Source organism: Palaemon carinicauda, chromosome 21 (genome assembly GCF_036898095.1).
Source record: "Palaemon carinicauda isolate YSFRI2023 chromosome 21, ASM3689809v2, whole genome shotgun sequence".
In the NCBI taxonomy this organism is placed as follows: Eukaryota; Metazoa; Arthropoda; class Malacostraca; order Decapoda; family Palaemonidae; genus Palaemon; species Palaemon carinicauda.
In genome coordinates, this window is record NC_090745.1 from 26,936,066 (window position 1) to 26,956,476 (window position 20,411).

The 20,411-nt window shown below is 45.4% G+C and overlaps 1 protein-coding gene across 2 annotated transcripts in view; it reads right to left on the reverse strand.

Moving 5' to 3' along the window:
• Positions 1–2,692: 2,692 nt before the first annotated feature.
• Positions 2,693–20,411, reverse strand: part of glu (structural maintenance of chromosomes 4-like protein gluon) — a 134,272-nt gene continuing 116,553 nt past the window's right edge. For both annotated transcript variants that reach the window (XM_068344913.1, XM_068344912.1), the window contains exon 9: positions 2,693–3,190. In XM_068344913.1, coding sequence (XP_068201014.1) covers positions 2,966–3,190 — 225 coding nt within the window. In that variant the 3' untranslated portion in view covers positions 2,693–2,965. The remainder of the gene's footprint in view (positions 3,191–20,411) is intronic.

Below are 20,411 nucleotides of genomic sequence, written 5' to 3' on the forward strand. Positions count from 1 at the left end.
ATGCGATCTGTCTCCTGCTCCAGACGAGAGATTAGGACTAGCTGTTGTTGGCAGGTCAACAGATTGGTCAGAACTCTCATCTAAATAATCTTCCACATCCTGAGTCCGCACACATAGGAGCTCGAGGTGGGTCAAGGTTGTTAAGTATGTCCCCAGCAGGGGCTTTAAACCTAGGAGCGAGACTGCACTCCTTCTATCTCGCTACAGATGGTACAGAACCTTGAACATTCTCCCGAGGATCTAGGGCCTAGTCTTGAGAAAGGGTTCTTGGGAATAGACTTCGTATCCTTTCTCTCTCTTGAGGCTGGACTGAAAAGGTTGCAAGGAGTAATGTTTCACTGCTTCCTTGTCACCTCTGTCAGTCACAAAACTTTCAGGTGTACAGCAGAACTGTCAGCCAACTCTGGCAAAGGAGTGGAAGGTTTGGTCTAGACAAAATCTATTGGTTAAAGTTGATTGTAATCAACTCATGAGATCTCTCACCCCTGCCATTTCTCTGATGCAGAATATCCCCCAGGAGAGGCGTTGATCTCTCCTCCTCTTCCAGGGATTAACTGGAACAATCAACAATTTTCCCACTTGGGTCAAAATCAGTCTGGGAGATCTTAGAATGCAGGTATCGCTGATAACTGGAAGACTGCTGCTGAGAAAAAAAACAAGTTGCTGGCATTATGTGAGCCTGTCTAGTGGCAGAACTCCTACGCCTGGGGTCACTAGTAGTCGTAGGGTACTCTGAAATTTCGAGTGATATACGAGGAGCACTCGGTACTGCAGGTGGAAGTGGGGCTGGTCCAGAGACTTCCTGCTTAACTGCTTGCACCAACTCTGAAAACCATGAGGTGTCCTTTACGAATGAAGAAAAACCTACCGAGGAACTGCAAGAGTGCATACTGGTTACCTGCTCTGGGTAAACCGTGAGCAGGGCGAACATGAACAGGTGAACGTTCACGTTTATTAGCGAGACCTGGACTGTGCAAAAAAGAGTGTGCATGAACTACTGAGGTAGGATACACAGGTAAGCGTTCACGAACAGCAGTGTGTGCATGTACTACTGTGGTCAAGTGAATAGGTGATCACTGGCAAGCTACCGATATAGCTTTTCCCTGTGTAGGTGCATGCGCTCAGATTGTGAGTGTATGCACACTGCCGAAGCAGTGAGAGACATGAATTCGCTAATTGCGACCTAAGTCGGAAGTAGATCTCTATCAGTGAAAGGAGGTCGCCCACCCACCTCGCTCGGTGGTTGGATGCGCAACTCTAATCAAGACTCTCTCACTAACCTAGGGTCTACTCACCCGCGTGTCTGAGCAACGTGGGATCGATAATGAAAACTCGTCAGCTCACTTGTAGGAGGTTGACAATTTGCCGTATGCAGTTCTGTAGAATGAGACAAGCTCGTATGGTGGCGAGTAAGACAAGGGTGTTTTTCTTGTTTACTGTCAGAGGAAAAAGCAAGCTCTTCCCCGTAAGGAGAAGAAGCCCTAGGCGCAGGACCCGAAGGACCTAGCCTAACAAATTGCCAAGCATGCTTTTGTGTTTTATAGACATGACGGAAAAGCCGGGAACTGTAAACAGTCTCCTAGTAGACTCATCATCCTGCTCCAAGAAGCTGGAATGAGGCCATGGAGAATCCAGTTCTCATTTCCTCATCCCCCAAGGGAAAAACCACTGAGATACCATCACTCGCAAGCAAGCACATAAAGTTATGGGCTTCATGTGCTACGGGACCTTAGACCTCTAACCAAACTCAATCTGAGGGTGTGCAGTGCAATCAGCAAGCTGAGAAGACTGGGTTTGCCTTGTAAGGCTCACCCTCCTGGTCACTCAGAAGGGTACCAGTCTGCCAGTACTCTTTTTCATATGCCAGAGATCCATGAATGATGGGTGCATGAGCAGAGGCAGAAAGTGCTACAGCTAGGGACACGAGAAGCTCTGGAGGGTCACCTGCCCCAAAGTCTCAGAGGGGAAGACTGAGGTCAACTCCTGGAGAGGCAGATGTCCACTACCATTGCGCCTCCCTCTGAAGCACCCCAGCCAGTCATTTCTTTGTAGGAGAACCCAAGATTCCCAAGGACGACCAGAGCCGACACATAACGTCAGTGGACATAGACGTCCCTCTGGCCAAGGGCGCTGCCCCTTCGCTGGGGGAAATAGCAGTATACTCGGCTACTGAAGGTTGACCCGGTTTCAACTGGCCACCACTCTTGCTCGATTGTCCTCCACAGAAGACTGAACGAGGAGTCAAAGGGGAGTGAATGAGACGCCAGAGTAAGAAGTTTGGACTTCTTCGAGGAAGACCCTGAAGATGACGAATCCCTTTAGGACTTCTTTTCACAACACCTAAACCGCACCCACTAGGAGGATGGTCATTCCCTACACAGAGACCCCGCCAAACATATGCAGATCTGCACGTTTATCTCACTAAAAGTCTTAAGACTAGTTCAGCTTCGCCAAAGTTGTGTTCTCTTATAATAATGAGCGAAAGGTTTGGTCTGTAGGTGTAGGAACAAATATCTGTTTCATTATATCAAAAATAGCATTTTAGAATTTACCAACTTGAAAACTAGCATCCAATAAATCCTATTTGCTTGTTTCCATCAAATAACTTTTCAAACATAATCAAAGGAAACAGTGCTAGGAAGATTAGTTAAAATACCTTATAAAGTATATTGTTGTAAGGATACTATTCAAGTGTATATTGCACCTTTACTAAATAAAATACATTCTAGCACAAGAATAACTAAAAATTTGTACTGAAAAACTAATGAGGAATGAAATTAAAAGTAATATGGTATATACATTAATATAAAAACTATATATTGACAGAAAAGTCGATATTTCTTTCAAATAAATTTCACAAGCAGAAAAAGTCCAATATTTATTGTCTATACATCATGAAAAACTATACACTATAATAATGAAAATCCAATTAAAAATTATAAGTTAAAATTAATTTTTTTATCAACTACCCTCTAGTTTCAGTTAAAATAGGCGGAACAATTGTTGTCTGATTCAAGGCACCATTTGTTTTTTCATGAGTTGGTCCAGCCACGTTTCCATATTTATTGGGATTAATGGTGACAGATTTAGTGGCATTATATGTCTTGTAGATTCCTACCAGTCTGTCTGCCAGCTCAAACATTTGTGAACGCAAGGAGATGATGATAAATTGCGCATTCTTGGTACGCTCCTAGAAAGAAAGTAAATAGACAGCATGAGTAAAGACCATGTGTTACCACTACAGCACGATACTGTATACTTTTTATACTGAATATAAGATAATGCTATACTCTAAAATGGAGAGAAGAGAAAATTGCTGAAACCCAAACAAACAGAGTATTCCAACTACTGCAGTTCAGAAATTCAAAACATTTCCTCATGATATACAGTATATGTTCCCTAGATTCTTAAGTTTTTTTTTAAACATTTAATTTTACAATTAAAAAGACCAGCTGTTCCTCAAAAGTGAATGTGAAATCAAGAATAACACTTAGAATTCTAGATTATCTGCATCCAGTATTAAAAAGATCTGGATGGGGAAGATCCAATGTCCTACACCTACTAATAATCATACTTTGAGCTTTGTTAGGGGTTAACTTCATATCTCATAATTTGACCAAGCATTACTTTTACCTAGATCATTAGCCCAATTAGAGTAGCAATATCTGTGTAAGAAAAAGGCTTACTTTCAAGGACAACTCTCATGTTGTGTATATATAGAGATGCACTGATATAACTTTGGAAGCCGATACCGTGCCCAATTTTTTTTCTTCTAAACCGATACCAATACCATTACACTAGCCGATACTTCGGTACATTAGAAATTCTTTCTAATGATTACAATTACTGTACAGTATAATATTGATTTGATGACTGACTTTTCAACCTCTTCAGTGTGTGCAATGCAGTATATGAGGGATCATTAGGCCTAATCAGTATACGGTACAAGCCAAGCACTTTGTGGTATATATTTGACATAAAACAGTATTTTAAAGATTTCGCTTTATTTGAAACATGTTAAACTATGGCTATATTCATGGCAAATGACACAATCTTATCATAAATCTAATGCCTTCCCCTATACAATTTTTTTCATTACTAAATATCATATTAGTTCAACTAGACCACTAAACTAGAAAAAATAACTGTTCATAAATAGAGTAAAGTAATGAATTATTTGCAATTAAGAATTTATTTTCAGTGTGAGGAGCTAAAATGATAGCTTTAGCTGAAAAGAATATAATAGGTTTCCTTTTGCAACGCTCAATCTTAGCGAATTTTTCCCAAATAGTGTTATATTCTACACATCACCCTTCGTTGTTTAGTTATTGTTTAGGTACAGTTGTCTGCATGAATTCTAGTACACCAAGGTGGGAGAGAATAGAAATTTACGTTGTATACCAAAAGTCATATAGGGATTGTGCAAGGAATCAACAGCATTACTAACCTTCTTTATTTAGCTAAGTCCATATTTCAGTTATTGAAATGTTAACTACAGTAATACCTCGACATACGAGTGTCCCACCATACGAGAAATTTGAGATACGAGGAAAGTTTCGAGCAAATTTTTTCCCCGAGATACGAGGATACAAGACAGTTCCCTAGGTGGCCGAGTGTGCGAGAGGCTGCTCACGAGGACAGCATTGTTCGCTCTTTCCCATCGGATCTCCGTCATGTAAAGTTATCTCCGAGCATCGGCCGTAGTGTTTGCATTTTTTACATGTGTTTTGCGTTAATCAGTACAGAATTAAGTGAATAAACAATGGGTCCACAGCAAGTGAGTGCAAACAAGGGTAGTGAAAAGAAAAAGCGCATGATGACAATCGAGATAAGCATGAAATAACCAAAAACCATGAGAGTGGTGTATGAGTGACTGAGCTGGCTCGCCAATATGAGAGCAGTACATCAACAATACATACCATCCTCAAGCAGAAGGATACTATGAAGTGCACCAAGCCTTCCAAAGGACTAACCATCCTTTCCAAGCTGAGCAGTGATATTCATGACGAGATGGAGAGGCTTATTTTAATATGGATAAAGGAGAAACAGTTAGCATGACCGAGACGATCATCTGCGAAAAGGCCAGCGGAATCTACGATGACTTGAAAGGAAAGCAAGCAGCTGAGAGGGGGAAAACTTCGACGCCAGCGGAAACCTTCCCAGCCAGTCGTGGCTGGTTGGATAATTTAAAAAAAACGGACTGGGATACACCCAGTTGTCAGGCATGGGGAAGCAGCAAGTTCCGACTTGAAAGCCAAGGCGGACTTCGTCAAAACCTTAGCCTCGGTTATCGCAGAACAAGGATACATCCCCCAACAAGTATTCAACTGCGATGAAACTGGCTTTTTCTGGAACAAGATGCCCAGGACGACATTCATCATGGCAGAGGAGAAGAGACTACCGGGCCATAAACCCAATGCCAGCGGTGATTATAAGGTTAAGCCACTGCTGGTGTACCACTTAGAAAACACTCGTGGTTTCAAGAACCAAAGGATCTTGAAAGAAAAACTGCAAGTTATGTGGCAGGCTAATGCTAAGGCTTGGGTTACGCGGCAGTCAAAAAATATTTGGCTAAGAAAAACCAGTCAATGAAATGTCTCCTACGCCTCGACAATGTCCCTCGTCACGATCCTGGTCTCGAAGAGGACATTCTTGATGAGTACAGATTCATCAAGGTCCTTTATCTCCCGCCCAACACCACGTCACACCTCCAGCCCATGGACCAACAAGTAATTTCCAACTTTAAAAAACTGTACATGAAGCATAGGTTCAAGAAATACTTTGATGTCACAGACAACACCAATCTCACCCTTCGTGAATTTTGGAAGGAACATTTCAATATCGTCCATTGCTTAAAAATTTTTGACAACGCATGGCAGGGTGTTATACGAAGAACTCTTAATTCAATATGGAAGAAATTGTGGCCAGCTTCCGTCGCTGAGAGGGACTTTGAAGGGTTCGATACGCCAGACCCTGATGAACCCGAACCTATTGTGGTGGATGAAATCGTGTCTCTTGGAAAGTCCATGGGGCTGGAGGTAGGTGAGGCAGACGTGAACGACCTTGTCGAGGAGCATCAGGAAGAGCTCAAGTTGATCGAGCTCCAGGAGATGCAACATTCGGAGGTGTTGCAGGAGCTCAGTAGCGAGGAGATGGTGGAAGAGGAGGACCGCCTTTTTACGAAGGAAATCAGAGACATGTTAGCGAAGTGGCAGGAGTTTTCTGATTTATGGAAAAGAGGCACCCGGACAAGTTTGCGTGTGGTCGTGCGTTAGCCTTTTGTGACGACACTTGTGTACGTCATTTTCGTAACATTTTGAAGCGGAGACAAAAGCAAACATCCCTAGATAGGTTCCTTTTAAAATCGCAGGCAAAGAGTAAAGGTGAAAGCGAGTCAAAAAGAGCCAAGCCGGGAGACGAAAAGTAAAAAAATGAAAATGAAAACAAAATTAGAATTAAGTTTAGTGTAACGTAAGATTAACATTTATTTTTAAGTGTGCGTACAGTAAGCTAATTTCATTTAGGTTAAATTTAGTTCAAGTTATGTTATGTAGCATTGCAAAAGTGTAGTGTACCGAACGAGTTGCCGTCTAGTCTCTCTCCTCCCCTTTCTCTCTCCCTCCTCCTCCGCACACACCGCCATTAGCCGCTACCATCTGTCTCGAAGGTAAGAACTCCATAATAATTTCACATTTTATTGCAGATCATAACCAGTACATAGGTGCTGTATTTGTTATTTTGTGAGTGTAGGTTGTGAATTAGAACAATTAAAAACATGTTTTTCTACTGTAATACTGTATACTGTTTCTACGTGTTTTTTCAGAGGGTGGGAACGGATTAATTTTCTTCGTTATTTTTTTGGGGCTCAGCCATGTCGTCCTGATGGAAAGTTCCTTTAGGCAGCTTTCTAAGGGATATTTAGCTACAGTGATACTCCCAGAGAATTGACCTTAGGTCTCCAGAATTCTAACTCCTGGCGCGAGCATCCTTTAAAAAAATTCTTAAGGATATCGCATAATGTCAGGGGACGTATTTCTCGATTCGACACGTGGTAATTTTCACCCCGAATAGAGTTTTCGCTCTGAGGGGGAAGAATGGCGAAAATGAAAGGGAGCCGTCATCAAGGTTACCCGGAGGATCCCCTTCCCGTACTACTACAGTGCCACGCATGGCGATCCATTCCTTTGTTAGTAGCGAATTAAGCACGGTGTATCTCCCGCTTGCTCTCGGTGTTGTGTTACTAATTATTGGATTTATCATGCATTCTCCAGCATCTTCGGCCCCTGGAAAGTTGAGTATTTAATCTTTCCTGTGTATAATTTTTAGCTCCCCTCTCACAGTTAAATTAGCATAATTTAGATGTGTTTATCGGAGTATAGCCGTTCACCGGAAGCGCCATTTTGGACGCTGTCGTACGCCATATATGCTTTATTTAGTCAGTAGTACGACGTTCCCAGTATTTAGCTTTAATGAATTATAGGTATTAAGGCAAATTATACTAGTGAAGATAAGATCATGCACGTATATTTCCTCTTCTGTGAAATGTTTCGATCGTATACGATAGTCTCTCGGTAACGTAGCGTATCCGAGATCTCGACTCGCGTTAGGCTAGCCTAATGAGTTTTAGTATACTTTCGTACATTATCCCCATTTACCCTCTTGTATCGTTTTATCAATTCTGTAGGAGATAGTATATCTCCTAGAATTACTAATATAATTCGATACTCGTCTCTTTTCGAGATTTAAGGGTAAACCATACCTTCCCTCTTGAGTGTTGCCATTAGGCGAGAACTCTATCTTGGTCTTGCCATAGAGTACAGACGCTCCCCAACTTACGAACGAGTTACGTTCCGAACGATCGTTCTCAAGTTGCTTCAGTGCTATATTTTGTATTATAATTTATGTTTAAGGCCTATATAAGTATATTGAAGGTTTATATAAGTATGTTTAAGGCTTGTATAAGTAACCTGTATTGGTTTGTACTGAAAAAAACATTTAATAAAATGAGAGAGAGAGAGAGAGAGAGAGAGAAAGAGAGAGAGAGAGAGAGAGAGAGAGAGAGACAGAGAGAGAGAGAGAGAGAGAGAGAGAGAGAGAGAGAGAGAGAGAGAGAGAGAGAGAGAGAGAGAGAGAGAGAGAGAGAGAGAGAGAGAGAGAGAGAGAATGTACAAGTAAGTAATAAGATAAATAAAATGAAGTTTAACTTACTTTTGGAAGATGTACTCGATGCTTAAGGAGATGATGGAGGAGGAGGAGGAGGAGGAAGAGGAGGATTTTATATCATGAGAGGGTCTTCGTCGTTGCTGGAATGGGCTTCAAAAGTTACTTCCTCCTCCGTAACTTCAATGTAGGAAGAAGTTGAGGGTTGAAGAGAAGATGAGGATTGATGAGTATCTTCCTTAGAGGATTTACTAGAAACTGGCCGAAAGAAGCGATCTAACGACGATTGCACAGTTTTCTTCTTTTTTTCATCATAAATGATGCGGTAGTACTGTATGGCATCATTCAATTGATTTGCAACCTTTGTGCAACGGTCAATATTTGGGTCTTGCTGCTCGAAGAGTGCGATGGCTTTATCTATGAGCGAAAACCCCTCGGCCAAGAGTTTCGTCTCGAATTTTTTCATGGGGACAGGCGTTTCTTCCTTCTCCTCCTCCTCGACACGTTGCTGAGCCTCCAACTCCATGAGGTCTTGGTTACTCAATTCCTCAACATGGGACTCAAGCAATTCCTCGAAGTCCTCCTCCTGCAGGTCAAGCTCGAGTTTGTCACTTAGGCCGACAAGAGTGCTGAGAATTTCTTTATTGATGCCCTCCTGATCAAAGCCACGGAAGTCGTTGACGAACTGAGGGCATAGAGGCCTCCACACGGCGTTGAGGTTGACCTCGGTAACCTCACGCCATGATGCATCAATTTTTTTTACGCAGTTAAAGATGTTATACGACTTCCAGTAGCTCCGTAAGGTCATCTCGGGGTCAGAATCCACTGCTTTCAAAGCCATCCTGTACGTCCGTTGGGTGTAATATTTCTTGAAATTGGCGATAACGCCTTGGTCCATCGGCTGCAGAAGTGAAGTTGTATTTGGCGGCAGGTACACAACTTTGACATCAGGATGAAAATCATCCAAGTGCGGGGGGTGGCCAGGGGCATTCTCCAGCACCAGCAGGATCTTGAATGGAATTCCATTTTCCCGGCAATAAAACTTCACTTCTGGGATGAAATGGTGGAAGAACCAGTCCTCAAATACAGCGAGTGTCACCCATGCCTTCATGTTTGACATCCATATAACGGGGAGAGAGCTTTTCGTCACGTTCTTCAGGGCTCGAGGATTAGCTGCCCGGTAAACTAGCAGCGGCTTCAGCTTGTAGCTCCCTTCAGCATTCGCCCCAAGCATTAAGGTTAGGCGATCTTTAGCCGCTTTATATCCGGGCATCGTCTTCTCCTCACGGCTAATGTAGGTCTTCTCTGGCATTTTCTTCCCAAAAAGACCCGTTTCGTCGACATTGAAGATCTGCTTAGCCGAATAGCCACCCTCCTCAATGATCTCCTTCAACACTTGGGGGAATCGCTCGGCAGCCTCTTTGTCCGCAGATGCTGCCTCTCCGGACACGGACACATGGTGGAGATTAGCCCTCTTCTTGAAACGGGAAAACCACCCGTGGCTGGCAGAAAACGTTTCTTCGGCAGCGCTTTCCCCAGCCTTAGCCTTGACATCCTCAAAGATAGATTTTGCCTTCTCCTGAATGAGCATAAGGCTCAGAGGAATACGCCGCTGCTGCTGATCCTCGAGCCAAATGGTGAGAAGTTTCTCCATCTCTTCTATGATTTTCCCTCTTTTTTTGCTAATGATCGTCGATTGCATCGGCACTGCACCTTTCACGTGTTCCATTATACGATCTTTCTGTTTATAAATGGTACCGACGGTCGAACGATTCAAGTTGTATGCCCGTGCAACGCTCACCATTTTCTCACCCGTATCAAGCTTCTTTATTATTGCCACTTTCGTTTCAAATGAAATGGCTTGCCTCTTCTTTGCACTACCACTCTCACTAGAAGCCTTTCGCTTTTCACCAACCATATTGAATAATGGATGCACGAGATATTTAATGATAAAAATGAAAAAAGTTCTTTGCGCACTGGAGATACATTCACGCACTTACGCACTGCAACGAACTGGGCAGAGGAAGATGGATGCTGGGTGAGCTCTCACAGCGCCAAGCGTTGGTATTAGCGGCGGAAATAAGCACTACTCGGAAAAAGGTGCGCAATACAAAATCTAACTTACAGCATCTCTTTCCGAACATTTTTCGACATACGCGCAGACATGTTTGTATGTACTGTTGTTCGTAACTCGAATGTTCGTAAGTAGGGGAGCAACTGTAGTGTATTCCGGCTTGACTAGGCTAGTGTTTTTCTATCTTCCCTCTTTACCGGTGAGTATCCCAGCTTTGAATTACGACAGTAACTCAGAATATTCAGTCTTGTTGTCGGCAACCCTACTGACTAGTCACTCCCCTGCCGGTTTACAGTTGCAGACATAGGAAGCCCGGCTTCCCTAGTCCACAACCGAAAGTGGTAGTACAATTGCCGCCACCTTCTCCCTTGTGGTCTAGAAGACATGTCTTATATCCAGCAAGGTCTTGGGCTGAGGAATCATTATTCTTCTGCCGCCAAAGATGGCGCCGGTATAGGAACTATGTTTCTGTGTTTGTGACCGAAAGTGGGCGGCACGCCTTCTTCCGACATAAAATATAAGACCCTTTTCCCTTCCCCTCTCTGTCCTTTAGTGATGGCCTAGCCGTCGCAACATCATTGGCTAGTATGCTACAATTTCCCTGCTTGCCGGGTGGATTGTGATGCTGGCCGGGCTCCTACAAAGGCGGCTTGATTGTCACTTTGACCTTCCCCCTAACCAACGCAAGGCTCCGGTTAAGGTTGTGCCCGCCATGACAGCTGCCGGTGGGAGACCCTTATGACTTTGACTGTTCTTCAGTCCTCTCTTGGACTGCCATCCACAAACCGTGGAATCGGCAGAGCAGCTGGCAACAGATTCTGTGGCTGGATGGAAGCTAAAATGATTACATTTCCCCCTTCCATTTGAATCCTCATTCTGGAAGAAGGCAGTAGGGACAGTAGTCCCTACAACCCTATTTATTGTACTAAACTATAATAATACGGTAGCCCTTCTCTCCATGCTTTCCCTCTCTCTGTCGGCTAGTGCCGTCAGGTACTAGCCTAGCCGGCAGAACTACAGTATAAGATCATAGAGTAGCCAGCATTTCTGCAGTATAGTACATACTGCAGTTAGAAAAATGATATTTTAATTATAAAATAAATTTTTGAATATACTTACCCGGTGAATATATAGCTGCAACTCTGTTGCTCGACAGACAAAAAACTGTACAAAAAACTCGCCAGCGATCGCTATACAGGTTGCGGGTGTGCCCATCAGCGCCAACTGTCGGCCAGATACCAAACTCCATGTAAACAAAGACTCAATTTTCTTCTCATCCCACTGCGTCTCTATTGGGGAGGAAGGGAGGGTCGTTTCATTTATATATTCACCGGGTAAGTATATTAAAAAATTTATTTTATAATTAAAATATCATTTTTAAATATTTAACTTAGCCGGTGAATATATAGCTGATTCACACCCAGGGTGGTGGGTAGAGACCAGTTAAATATGTTTACATCTTATGAGCTAAGAGTTTTTATTTCATTTTAGAAGTTATCAAAATAACAAAAACAAAATAAATAGGTACCTGGTAAGGAAGTCGACTTAGACGATTACTCTGCCTTATAAGTACGTCTTCCTTACGGAGCCTCTCGATCCTCTTAGGATGCTGACAGACCCCTAGGAGCTGAAGTATCAAGGGCTGCAACCCATACAACAGGACCTCATCAAACCCCTAATCTGGGCGCTCTCAAGAAATGACTTTGACCACCCGCCAAATCAACCAGGATGCGAAAGACTTCTTAGCCTTCCGGACAACCCATAAAAAACAACATTAAAAACATTTCAAGAGACAGATTAAAAGGATATGGAATTAGGGAATTGTAGTGGTTGAGCCCTCACCCACTACTGCACTCGCTGCTACGAATGGTCCCAGTGTGTAGCAGTTCTCGTAAAGAGACTGGACATCTTTCAAGTAAAATGACGCGAACACTGACTTGCTTCTCCAATAGGTTGCGTCCATTATACTTCGCAGAGATCTATTTTGCTTAAAGGCCAAGGAAGTTGCTACAGCTCTAACTTCGTGCGTCTTCACCTTAAGCAAAGTTCGGTCTTCCTCACTCAGATGTGAATGAGCTTCTCGTATTAACAATCTGATAAAGTATGACAAAGCATTCTTTGACATAGGCAAGGATGGTTTCTTAACTGAACACCATAAAGCTTCAGATTGGCCTCGTAAAGGTTTGGTACGCTTTAAATAGAACTTAAGAGCTCTAACAGGGCATAAGACTCTTTCTAGTTCATTGCCTACGATCTCCGATAAGCTGGGAATATCGAAAGATTTAGGCCAAGGCCGAGAAGGCAGCTCATTTTTGGCTAGAAAACCAAGTTGCAGCGAACAAGTGGCTTTTTCCGACGAAAATCCGATGTTCTTTCTGAAGGCATGAATCTCACTGACTCTTTTAGCCGAGGCTAAGCATACCAGGAAAAGAGTCTTAAGAGTGAGATCTTTCAGGGAGGCTGATTGTAACGGCTCAAACCTGTCTGACATGAGGAATCTTAGTACCACGTCTAAATTCCATCCAGGGGTAGCCAAACGACGCTCCTTGGTGGTCTCAAAAGACTTAAGGAGGTCTTGCAGATCTTTATTGTTGGAAAGATCTAAGCCTCTATGCCGGAAGACCGATGCCAACATGCTTCTGTAGCCCTTGATAGTGGGAGCTGAAAGGGATCGTCCTTTTCTCAGGTATAAGAGAAAATCAGCTATTTGAGCTACAGAGGTACTGGTCGAGGATACAGAAACTGACTTGCACCAGTCTCGGAAGACTTCCCACTTCGATTGGTAGACTCTAATGGTAGACGCTCTCCTTGCTCTAGCAATCGCACTGGCTGCCTCCTTCGAAAAGCCTCTAGCTCTCGAGAGTCTTTCGATAGTCTGAAGGCAGTCAGACGAAGAGCGTGGAGGCTTTGGTGTACCTTCTTTACGTGTGGCTGACGTAGAAGGTCTACCCTTAGAGGAAGACTTATGGGAACGTCTACTAGCCATCGAAGTACCTCGGTGAACCATTCTCTCGCGGGCCAGAGGGGAGCAACTAACGTCAACCTTGTCCCTTCGTGAGAGGCGAACTTCTGCAGTACCTTGTTGACAATCTTGAACGGTGGGAATGCGTAGAGATTCAAATGTGACCAATCTAGGAGGAAGGCATCTATATGTATTGCTGCTGGGTCCGGGACTGGGGAGCAATAGATTGGAAGCCTCTTGGTCAGCGAGGTTGCAAAGAGATCTATGGTTGGTTGGCCCCAAGTGGCCCAAAGTCTCTTGCATACATCCTTGTGGAGGGTCCATTCTGTTGGAATTATTTGTCCCTTCCGACTGAGACAATCTGCTATGACATTCAAGTTGCCTTGGATGAACCTCGTTACTAGGGAGATGTCTTGACCTTTTGACCAGATGAGCAGGTCCCTTGCGATCTCGTACAACGTCAGTGAGTGGGTACCTCCTTGTTTGGAGATGTACGCCAAGGCCGTGGTGTTGTCTGAGTTTACTTCTACCACTTTGCCTCGAAGGAGATACTCGAAGCTTTTCAAGGCCAGATGTACTGCCAACAGCTCCTTGCAGTTGATATGCATGCTCCTCTGACTCGAGTTCCACAGACCTGAGCATTCCTGACCGTCTAGTGTCGCGCCCCAGCCCAAGTCCGATGCGTCCGAGAAGAGAACGTGGTTGGGAGTCTGAACAGCCAGGGGAAGACCCTCTCTTAGGTTGATATTGTCCTTCCACCAAGTCAGACAAGACTTTTTCTTTTCGGAAATCGGGATCGAGACCGCTTCTAGCGTCTTGTCCTTTTTCCAGTGAAAAGTTAGAGGGTATTGAAGAGGACGGAGGTGTAGTCTTCCTAGTGACACAAATTGTTCCAGGGATGACAGCGTCCCTACCAGACTCATCCACCGCCTGACTGAGCAGCATTCCTTCTTCAGCATCTTCTGGATGAATAGCAGGGCTTGATCTATTCTGGGGGTCGACGGAAAAGCCCGAAAAGCTAGACTGTCAATCTCCATCCCTAAATACAGAATAGTTTGGGATGGGACCAGCTGCGACTTTTCCAAATTGACTAGGAGTCCCAATTCCTTGGTCAGATCTAGAGTCCACTTGAGATCCTTCAGACAGCGACGACTGGAAGAGGCTCTGAGAAGCCAGACATCCAAATAAAGGGAGGCTCGGATGTCCGATAAGTGGAGGAATTTGGCCACATTCCTCATCAGCCTCGTAAACACGAGAGGAGCTGTGCTTAGGCCAAAGCATAGGGCCCGAAACTGGTAGACCACATTTTCGAAGACGAATCTCAGAAAAGGTTGGGAGTCTGAGTGAATGGGGACGTGGAAGTAGGCGTCCCTTAGGTCTAGCGAGACCATCCAGTCTTCCCTTCTGACCGCTGCTAAGACTGACTTTGTGGTCTCCATGGAGAACTTCGTGTTTGTGACAAAGACATTCAGAGCACTGACGTCTAGCACCGGTCTCCACCCTCCTGTCTTCTTTGAAACTAGGAAGAGACGGTTGTAAAATCCCGGTGATCGAAGGTCCGAGACTTTGACCACCGCTCCCTTCTCTAGCAAAAGAGACACTTCCAGTTTCAGGGCTTGTCTCTTTTCTTCCTCTCTGTACCTGGGAGAGAGATCGATGGGAGACGTTGCTAGAGGGGGTTTGCGTACAAAAGGGATTTTGTACCCCTCTCTGAGTAACTTTACAGATTGTGAATCTGCGCCTCTCCTCTCCCAGGCTTGCCAGAAGTTCTTGAGACTGGCTCCCACTGCTGTCTGAAGTTGCGGGCAGTCAGACTCTGCCCTTGGAGGACTTGGGTCCTTTCCTCTTCCCTCGTTTCCCTTCGGCACGAGCACCTCCTCTGCTGGAGGCTCTGCCACGAAAGGGCGGAATAAAGTGAGACGCTGGAGTGTCTATCCTCGGTCTAGCGGATAATGAAGGCAAAGGGGGAGCTTTGCGAGCTGAGGACGAAACAAGATCGTGGGTGTCCTTCTGAACTAACGAAGCGGCAATTTCCTTTACCAAGACTTCAGGAAACAGGCACTTGGAAAGGGGAGCAAAGAGAAGTTCAGATCTCTGGCATGGTGTAACTCCAGCAGACAGGAACGAACAGAGAGACTCTCGCTTTTTCAGGACTCCGGACGTGAATGAGGCAGCTAGCTCATTGGACCCATCACGGACGGCCTTGTCCATGCAGGACATAATGAGCAAAGAAATATCCTTATCTGTCGAAGAGATTTTCCTGCTCAGGGCTCCTAAGCACCAGTCTAAAAAGTTAAAGACTTCGAAAGCCCTAAAGATCCCTTTAAGAAGGTGGTCCAGGTCCGATGGTGACCAACAAATCTTCGAGCGTCTCATGGCAAGGCGGCGGGGAGAGTCTACAAGACTTGAGAAGTCGCCCTGGGCAGAGGCAGGAACTCCCAAGCCGAGAACTTCTCCCGTGGCATACCAGACGCTCGATCTAGAAGAGAGTTTAGATGGGGGAAAGGCAAATGCTGTCTTCCCTAAACTCTTCTTGGACTCTAACCAGTCTCCTAACAGCCGCAAAGCTCTCTTGGATGAGCGTGAGAGGACGAGTTTAGTAAAGGCAGGTGCGGTAGAAGGCATGCCTAATACAAACTCTGACGGCGGAGAACGAGGAGCCACAGAAATAAAATGGTCAGGAAACAACTCTTTGAATACAGCCATGACTTTTCTAAAGTCCAATGATGGTTGAGTTGCCTTGGGCTCGTCCAGTTCTGACTGTTGATCGTCTTGTTGTTCAGCAACATCCTCATCAGATAGTTCCTCATCCGAAAACTGATGAGGAAACGGCAACGGAGTGGGCAACGTCTGGTTCGCTGAGTCCGGTCGCACTGGTGCATGCGTGACGGAGCCAGACGCAACGTCATGGAACTGCTGCACAGTCTGTGAACTGTCAACAACCATGGGAGCGCGAGGACGCACAGCGTCCACCCGAGACTGTCTAGACCGTCTGGGTTGTGCAGTTGAAACCACACCGGGTTGCGGAGGTTGACGCACCGCGTCAAAACAAGTCACCTCTGATGATTGTTGAACGTCCTGAACGTCAACAACCACCTCCGAGCGTCGCTTAACGTCAACGTGCGGCTGGCAACCCACACTGGGTCGCATCGGTGGAGGAACCACCTCAACTGGTAGACGCGAGAAGGTTACCTCAGCGTCAATAGGACGCACAACCGATCGCTTGGAAGGTTGTTGGCCAGAAGGTTCAGCAGCAACCTTCTCCGCATGAAAGTCCTGCATCAAGGACGTAAGCTTGGACTGCATGTCTTGCAGCAAAGCCTATTTAGGGTCCACGGGAGCAGGTGCGGCAACAGACGGGGTTAGCGACTGAAGCGGTACCGCTTTGCCTCTCTTAGGCGGTGAGCAGTCATCAGATGACGGCAACGAGTCCGAACTGACCCAGTGGCTACAACCGGGACGTTGGACTTGTCCTGAAGGGACCGACTTACGCTTTAAAGGTCGTGAGACCTTGGTCCAAAGTTTCTTACGAGAAACACCTTCAGACGACGAGGTAAAAACGGGCTCTCTCGTCTTACGTAGGTAGGGGCGATCTTGGGGAGATATGCCTGATACCATGGAGGGAACGTCTGTTCGCTGATCAAGGCCTCTCGAACCCATGCGTCGTACGACATTGCTTCTCCCCTGGGCTTGGGAGCTTGCAAGAGGTCCCGGACTAGGAGGACGACAGGCACGAACAGACGAACCCTCAAGCGCAACACTGTTCACAACACTTTCACTAGGCACTTTATCACTTCCCGCGGCACTTTGGCACTTTAGCTCCTTAACATCCGCCATGAGTTGATTGCGGTCACTTGCAAGGGACTCAACTCTCTCCCCCAGGGCATGGATAGCACGTATTATGTCAGCCATCGATGGTTCCTGAGTGCTAGGAGGGGGGTTAGGAACAACCACTACAGGGGAAGGAATAGGTTGTGGGGCATGAGGAGAGGAAAAATCTATCGACCTAGAAGAACTTCTCCTAATTCTATCTCTCTCTAGCCTGCGTGTGTACTTTTCAAATTTGATAAAATCGAATTCCGAAAGGCCCACGCATTCCTCACACCGATCTTCCAATTGACAGGTTTTACCCCGACAATTGGAACAAACAGTGTGAGGGTCGAGAGAAGCCTTCAGAAGACGCCTAGAACAGTCCCTAGCATTGCATTTTCTAAACTTGGGAACTTGTGAAAGGTCAGCCATTTTGAATTGGTCAAGGGAAAATTCCAAAAAACGATCTAAGTCATCAACAATGAATCCGATACAAAAAAAGAGTTCAAGGATTTATTTGAAGAAAAACCCTGCACAGCGAAAGCTCAAAACCAGAATATAGTACTTCACCAAAGATGATGGGAAAAACTCCAGGTTTCAACAGCGAGTAAAGTACGTCTTGTCGACACGTCAACAGAGAGAAAATTGAGTCTTTGTTTACATGGAGTTTGGTATCTGGCCGACAGTTGGCGCTGATGGGCACACCTGCAACCTGTATAGCGATCGCTGGCGAGTTTTTTGTACAGTTTTTTGTCTGTCGAGCAACAGAGTTGCAGCTATATATTCACCGGCTAAGTTAAATATTTAAAACTATAGTATATAATATACAGTAGTATATTTTTCCAACATATTTTTTGTGTCCTTTCAAAGTCCATTGTTGAGACCACTTATAATGTTGAAGTGAAGTACTGTATTCCTTTAATATCTTGATGAGCCATGGGTCATCAGAACTTGATATTCTTACCCTACAATATTAATATTCCATTATGGAAGGGTTAGTGCTAGTATACACTAACTTTAGCTCTAGAGATTAGAGCTCTTCCACTCTAGTTTTCCCTAATAAGGAAATTCTAAATATTAATATTGAGGAAGGTCACAGCAATTGCCTGGACTGGAGACACAGATATGTGTCTTTCCTATTTTCTTTCTAGCTTACTATCCTAAGCTATAATGATAATAATAAGTGCTAATTTTATGCATGAACATAATTTATCAGTGTGATAAATTACCCCACTCATTTCACCTTTTTCTTTCTTTACAGGAGGAGACCAAGGTGGAGTGTGAAGTCATCTACTGCAACCACAAGAGTAAGAACTTTTGTGGTCACTCCATGTGCAGGTCTCATGCCCCCTGCTCCATCGCAACTGAAACCTTGAGATATTGGGATCCCAAGGATTGCAACGTCTGCTCGGCCTTGAAGACCGAGGGTTTCGGCGATCCCAAGTCGACGGAGTCGAGGGATGCTGCGAGGGAAAAGCTTAGGAAGTGGGTACGAGGGTTCCAAAAGAACTCTACGGGACCGTACCTACTAAGCGAGTTATTGAGAAGCTTGCTGTTCCCGAAGGCAACAGCTGATGCCATTGTACCTCAGGCATGACCCGGGCCTCCTTGTGTACAGCTTGCAATTGAGGCCGATATCAACGAGGCTTTAAAAGGCATGGACATCCATCAGGAGAGGATGTCAGACATGTCCTCAAGACACCGAAAAGGATCTCCTTCAAGAGGATCCTGACAAAGAGGTGGCCCAACCACCTGGAGAAGACGAAGATCTCGAGTCGACAGAAGCGGAGGATCCTCTTCTGTCTGTGTCGGCATTCCAGCCTGTGCCGTCAACTTCTTCGGCTCCAACCACTCCACTAGACCCACTGGGCCAAGCGGTTATGGCCCAGATCACGCAACTAGTGGACTCTCTACGTAAGGAAAACGTAGATATGAGGAAGGAATTCTGTGAAGCAACCCGCATAGTCACTTCTCGTGGGTCTTACAAGCGACCTAAAGTGTCTGACCTGCCACCATGCTCCGAAACCAATCCCTGGAGGTCTGCAGAGTTCATGCCCATGATGAATGGGAAACTCTACATTTCGGAAAAGATGGGGGCCATCCTCCTGGACGACATCCAATTCTGGTCAAACCTTTCGGCTTACCCGGAATGTTTCATCCGGCTGAAGAGTGAGCCGGCGTCTAAGGAAGAGACGGAACCCAAGGAAGTCATGGTTTTTGACCACGACAAGGCACAGGCTCTCCTGACGAGTAGCCTGAAGAAGGCAGGGTATACCAACTCCAAAGTTTCTGTGCTGAGCAAGAAACACCCTACTTTTCTTGCTCCTTCATCAAAAGCTTTCCCCTTCTTGTCGAAAGCTCTCCATAGCGTGCTGAAGGCAATTGATGCAGGCAAACCATGTCCTACGCTAGAGGAGTGTAGGCCACTGTCTCTGGCCTTGACCACAGATGAGAAAGATTGTAACGAGGTCCACTTAACCTTTTCAGTCTCGAAGCTCGACGCAGACATCGCAGGACAGCCGTTCAATGAGAACCTCGAGAAGCTGTCGGACTTTCTCCTGAGAAGAGAACAGGAGACAAAGGAGAGAGTAGCCGCCTCTCTTTCCCTCCAGAACTGCATGGAGATGTGTGCAGGCATTTCTAGCACCCCAGACATGTACACAGTTCTGGCCAAGATGCACATGGCCACCCTAGTTAAGGACTTGTATGCTTTTGTGAAGGCCAGGAGAGCCTGCAGGGAATTTGTGTTTGCCAATGAAACGGTTAAACACGAACCCAGGAAGTTGATCACTTCCTGTATCTGGGGCAAGGACCTCTTCCTAAAGGAAGTAGTCCAAGAGGTAGTCGCCAAAGCCGCCACAGAGAATAGGAATCTTCTCCAAAAGTGGGGCATCTCTGCTAAGAGAAAATCTTCCCCTGATGCTGGTCCCCAACCTAAGAGGAAGATGAAGAAGTCAAGACTACCTTCTCGACCTGTGCAACATCCCACAGTCACCATGACCACGGTGACTCAAGTGGTTCCTCAACCACAAACCACTTTCCAGGTGGTGCCTCAATAGCTGGTAGCCCAGTCATCAGCCTTTAACCCATGTTTTGAGAGGCACACCACTACCTTTCGCCCGAAAGGAAGAGGATCTAGACGGGGCTCCTCAAGAAACCCCTCACGAGGTAGGGGAGGACGTGGTCAGGCTGGCAAACCCTCTGGACCATCTAAGCAATGAGATGCTCCAGGTAGGAGGGAGACTCCTCCACTTTCAGGATCGTTGGACCTTCGATACCTGGGCCCACAGCCTAATCAAGGATGGACTAGGATGGAAATGGAACAGATCTCCACCTTTATTTCCTCAGTTTTTCCAACACTCCACCCTCCTACTGGAAGAATATACCTTAGAACTTTTGAACAAA